Consider the following 4649-nt stretch of genomic DNA (forward strand, 5'->3'; position numbering starts at 1 on the left):
ACATGGGGGTACCCAACTCCATGGGAGGGGGCATGGGGGGGGTACCCACCTCCATCCGTCCATAGGAGGGGACCCCCAGCTCCATTTCCCATGGATAGAAGGTGGGAAGGTGGGGACAGCCCAACTCCATCCATAAGGGATGGCACAGGGGTGACACCCAGCTCCATGGGAGGGGGCATGGGGGGCACCCAGCTCCATCCATCCCAACTCCATCCACTCATAGGAGAGGGGGCACAGGGGGGATACCCAGCTCCATGAGGGGGGGCACCCAACTCCATCCATCCATGGGAGAGGAGGGAGCACATGGGGGTACCCAGCTCCATGGGAGGGGGCATGGGGGGCACCCAGCTCCATCCATCCCAACTCCATCCATCCACCCATTGGAGGTGGCACAGTGGGGTCCCCCAATTGCATGGGAGGGGGCACAGGGGACTCCCATCTCCATCCATCCACGGTAGGGGGCACATGGGGGTACCCAGCTCCATGGGAGGGGGCACAGGGGGCCCCCATCTCCTTCCATCCATGGTAGGGCTCCTCCACCTCCATGGCTGTTGGTGCCACCCGCTGCCATCCCTCTCTCCCTCCATCCCCCCCCAGGTGCCATCACCCCCAAGAACGTGACGGTGGCGGCTGGCACCGACCTGGTTCTGACGTGTCGCCTGGGCTCCAACCTGGCTCAGGCCCTTTGGACCTTCGAGGGCCGCGCGGTTCCGACCCAGCAGTTCTCGGTATTACACGACGGTCACCTCCGCGCCCTGCTGGTCCCCGGTGCCGGCGCTGAGCACAGCGGTACGTACTGCTGCGTGGCCGAGGAGCGCGGCGCCCGGCTGGGGGGAGCCGTGTACCGGGTGGAGGTGCTGCCCACGGCCCCGCAGGAGACACGGGCTCCGCTGGACAGCGCCGGTCTCGCGTGGGTCGTGGCCGTGTGCCTCGGGGCCGCATGCTTAGCGCTGCTGCTGGCCGTGCTGTCCCTATGGAGGCGGCTGCGGGAGGAGCTGGGTAAGGGCACGAAGGCCATTGAGAGCACGTTGGTGTATCCCATCGAGCTGCCCAAGGAGCCGCACAGCCCCCGATTCGTGCCCAGCGCCGGCTCGGATTCAGACGAGAAGCTTTGGGATCCGGGCAGCTATTACTGCTCCGACGGCTCGCTCAAGATCGTGCCGGGTCACGCCGTGTGTCGGAACGGCGGCACAACCGGGGCCGGTTCTCCGCCCGGTGCCGCCATCCCGGGGCAGCCGCTTCATTCCCCGACCCGGATCCACCTGGGGCCGCTCCGGGGCTCGTCGTCCAACGGTTACATCCGCCTGGCGCTGGGCACCGACGAGCGGCCGCCGTGCTCGGAGCTGGCCGAGGAGCTCCGCAGGAAACTGCAGCAACGGCAGCAGCTGCCCGACTCCAACCCCGAGGAGTCGTCGGTCTGAGCCGCCCCCACGAGCGGCCTCACCTCCTACCTCAGGGACAGCGCGACCCGTCGGTACCGGGACCAGCACCGGGACCGGCACCGGGAGCTCAATGGAGCCCAAGGAATGTTCACTGCCAACCGGGGAGACCGAGCTCCGGGATGGAGCCCAGGGACTTGACTTGGGGTCGGCACCCCGGACTCATTTATGGGGGGGGGGGGGGGTCGTGCAGCCCCTGCGGCTCCTTTAAGCCCCCCCCATCGCCCCCCCGCGGTCCTTTTGGGCCGTTTTCCCCGTCGGTTTTCTCCCGAGGAACTTTATCCGTGCCCCCCCCACATGTCACTTGTACAGCCCCCCCCCCCCCCCTGCACGCTTGCCCCTTTGTATCGCCACCTTGCCCCCAACCAACACCCCAACCCCCCTCAGTGTAATTTATTTGGTAACGAAATATATTTATTTGCTGTTAAACGCCTCCGTTATTTCTATGTTCGGAATAAAAAGGAGGAAAGAAAAAGCAACCCCCCCCCCAATACCCCATAAACCCCCCACCCCATAGCTCACCCCATAGCCCCCTAATAGCCCCTAATAGCCCCTAATAACCCCCCATAACTCCCCCCCAACCCCATAGCCCCCCCATAGCCCCTATACTAAACACCCATAGCCACTCCCAATACTCCCCAATCCCCCTATAAAGCCCCCCCCAACCCCACAGCCCCCCCATATCCCCATAGCCCCCCCAATCCCCCCATAGCGCCCCAACCCCCCATATCCCCCAATACCCCCTATAGCCCCCCCGAACCCCATACCCCCCCCCATCTGTCAGTTCGGGGCCATTAAATGGTCTCTCCGTTCCCATGGGGGGGGGGGGGGGGCTGCCGGGAAGGCCCGGAAGTGACCCCGGGGTCCCGGCCGGGCCGTGGGAAGCGGGGCGGGGGGGTCCCCGAGGGGGGGGACGGGGAGGGGCTGCGGTGCGCATGCGCCATGGCGATCGGGAGCCCCTCGGCTCCTCTCGGTCCCACTCGGCTCCTTTCGGCTCCTTTCGGCTCCACTCGGCTCCTTTCGGCTCCGTTCGGCTCCACTCGGCTCCATTCGGCTCCACTCGGCTCCATTCGGCTCCCTTCGGCTCCGTTCGTGTCCCCTCGGCTCCCTTCGGCTCCCTTCGGCTCCTTTCGGCTCCCCTCGGCTCCTTTCGGTTCCCCCCGCTTCCCTTCGTTCCCTCTCGTCTCTTTCCGTCTCCCCCCGTCCCCCCTCGTTTCTCCCATCCCGGTAATGGCGGCCGGTCGCCGCTCCCCGCCGTGTCGGTGCTGCTCTCCCCGTGTCGCGGTGCCCAGCGTTCACCAGAGCCTGTCTGAGATGGACTTCGAGCGGGGTGGGAAACCGAGACCCCCGGTCAGACCGGTCCGGGATCCCCGTTATCTCATCCCGCCGCTCTGACCCCCCGCTGCCCGCAGGGATCTGGGCGGCAGCTCGGGACGGCGACGAGCAGCGGGTGCTGCAGCTGCTGGAGCGGAGCGGGGAGCCCAGCCGGCCCGACACGGCGGGATACACGGCGCTGGTACCGGATACACGGGATATACCGGATAAACGGGGCGGGGGGGGCTGTGAGCCCGTTAAACCCACCGGCCCCGTTCACCCCGCAGCACTACGCCAGTCGGAACGGCCACGTGTCGGTTTGCCGGTTGCTGCTGCAGCGCGGGGCTCATTGCAACGCCCGAACACACGGCGGGGCCACGGCGCTGCACCGGGCGTCGTACTGCGGGCACGTGGAGGTGGCGCGGCTGCTGCTGGAACACGGAGCTGAACCGGGGGCGGCCGATGGGGACGGACGGACCAGCCTCCATAAGGTGCGTTATAAGGTCATAGTGGGATTGATAGGGGCCAGGGCCGCCCCTATGGGCTGGTTCATGTTGATCCCGGTGGGTCTCATGCAGGCGGCGGAGCGCGGACACCGGGAGCTGTGTGTCCTCCTGCTGCAGCACAGCCCCGGTTTGGTGGCAGCTCGTGATGCCAAAGGACGGAGCGCCCGGGATACGGCCCACCCCGCGGTGTGGGACCTGCTGGACGGGTAAAGAAAGAGAAACAAAGGGGTGAAATGAGATGATAAGAGTCCGGATCTTTATCAGTGGGAACGGGGGGGGCACAACGGGGATGGCGGTGGTGCTGGGGGGGGGACGGCGACGTTACAACGCGGGATGGGCCGCGGCCATAATGGGGCACTGCAGGGCTCCATTGCACTGCATGGATCCCCATTATAAAGCATTATAGTGGAGAGGAACCTCCATTAACCTCCATTAACATCCATTATGGAGCTGCCCGGATAGATGGTGCCCCTCCAGCAGCACCGATCGCTTCATAAACATCACGAACGCAACAAAAAGGCCTAAAGAACGAGCGCGGCTCCTCGCTCGGTACCGTCCCGAGCCCATAAACCCGCATTGACTCAATACGGTACCGGGATCCGAACCGAGCGCTGGCCCTTTAAGGCCACACCGCTACTTCCGCTTCCGCATTCTATCCTCACCCTCCCAACCAATCAGCGGCAGTTTTGTTAGCTCCCTCATTCCTCTCAACCAATCGGAGAGCGCCACCCCCTCACCATCGCGGCGCTGTAAACAAGGATTTAAAGGGGCCGCGTCCCATTTTTACCCTTTCACCCCCCCCCAACCGGAACGTTCCGAACCGCCACAAAGATAAAGGATTTTATTAAACCAACCGACATCAAATAAAATAAAGTTCCTTAATCCACAACCCGGACTGAGGGGGGGCTGCAAAGGGCCCGACCCCCCCCACCCCATAATATACAAATCAAACCAGAAAATAAATACAGATTGTAGAGCTGGGAGGGGGGGGGGGGTCGTTGCATAGAGGAAGATTGAATAAAAAAAGGGGTTTTTTTGTTTTAATATCACCGTGGTTCATTATTATTAATTATTATTAATTATTATTATTATTCCCGGCAGCACAACCCGGCCCTGATCGTCGCGATGTGATTAATGTCATTAATCCCCCCCCCCCATACACACCCCCACCCCCCCGGGGGGGGGCTCACAAAGCTGGGACCCCCATCACAAGCACAACGCCCCGCCGCCATTAAGTTATTGAGATAAGGGGGGTGGGGGTGTGTATGGGGGGGGGGGATTAATGACATTAATCACATCGCGACGATCAGGGCCGGGTTGTGCTGCCGGGATAATATAAATAATAATAATAATTAATAATAATGAACCACGGTGATATTAAAACAAAAAA

General features: G+C 62.9%; 2 protein-coding genes and 1 pseudogene across 4 annotated transcripts in view; all 3 read left to right on the forward strand.

The window, feature by feature from the left end:
• The window catches only part of SEMA4C (semaphorin 4C), an 8804-nt gene extending 7149 nt beyond the window's left edge, over positions 1 to 1655 (forward strand). The window contains exon 13 of the mRNA XM_032448854.1: positions 598 to 1655. Coding sequence (XP_032304745.1) covers positions 598 to 1421 — 824 coding nt within the window. The 3' untranslated portion in view covers positions 1422 to 1655. The remainder of the gene's footprint in view (positions 1 to 597) is intronic.
• A 906-nt stretch (positions 1656 to 2561) lies between these two features.
• On the forward strand, positions 2562 to 4435 carry ANKRD39 (ankyrin repeat domain 39). Of its 3 annotated transcripts, none has more exons than XM_015883054.2 (5): positions 2562 to 2769; positions 2852 to 2955; positions 3041 to 3244; positions 3332 to 3465; positions 3708 to 4426. In XM_015883054.2, exons 1-5 carry the CDS (start codon positions 2670 to 2672, stop codon positions 3754 to 3756), a joined length of 591 nt encoding a protein of 196 aa, XP_015738540.1. In that variant the 5' UTR covers positions 2562 to 2669; the 3' UTR covers positions 3757 to 4426. The 3 variants fall into 3 exon arrangements, with proteins under 3 accessions (XP_015738540.1, XP_015738541.1, XP_015738542.1); XM_015883055.2 differs by having other exon boundaries at positions 2563 to 2769; positions 4361 to 4435; XM_015883056.2 differs by having other exon boundaries at positions 2564 to 2769; positions 3332 to 3777.
• Positions 4436 to 4541: 106 nt separating this feature from the next.
• LOC107323588 overlaps positions 4542 to 4649 on the forward strand; it is a 6345-nt pseudogene continuing 6237 nt past the window's right edge.

This window comes from Coturnix japonica, chromosome 22 (genome assembly GCF_001577835.2).
Source record: "Coturnix japonica isolate 7356 chromosome 22, Coturnix japonica 2.1, whole genome shotgun sequence".
Taxonomy (NCBI): domain Eukaryota; kingdom Metazoa; phylum Chordata; class Aves; order Galliformes; family Phasianidae; genus Coturnix; species Coturnix japonica.

Bases quoted from the DNA above. Each gene is read 5' to 3' on its own strand.
- ANKRD39 (XM_015883054.2), top strand. From the start codon at position 2,670: ATGGCGGCCGGTCGCCGCTCCCCGCCGTGTCGGTGCTGCTCTCCCCGT. The intron at 3,245-3,331 runs GTGCGTTATAAG...GGTCTCATGCAG, and splicing joins GACGGACCAGCCTCCATAAG to GCGGCGGAGCGCGGACACCG. The intron at 3,466-3,707 runs GTAAAGAAAGAG...CATCCATTATGG, and splicing joins GTGTGGGACCTGCTGGACGG to AGCTGCCCGGATAGATGGTG.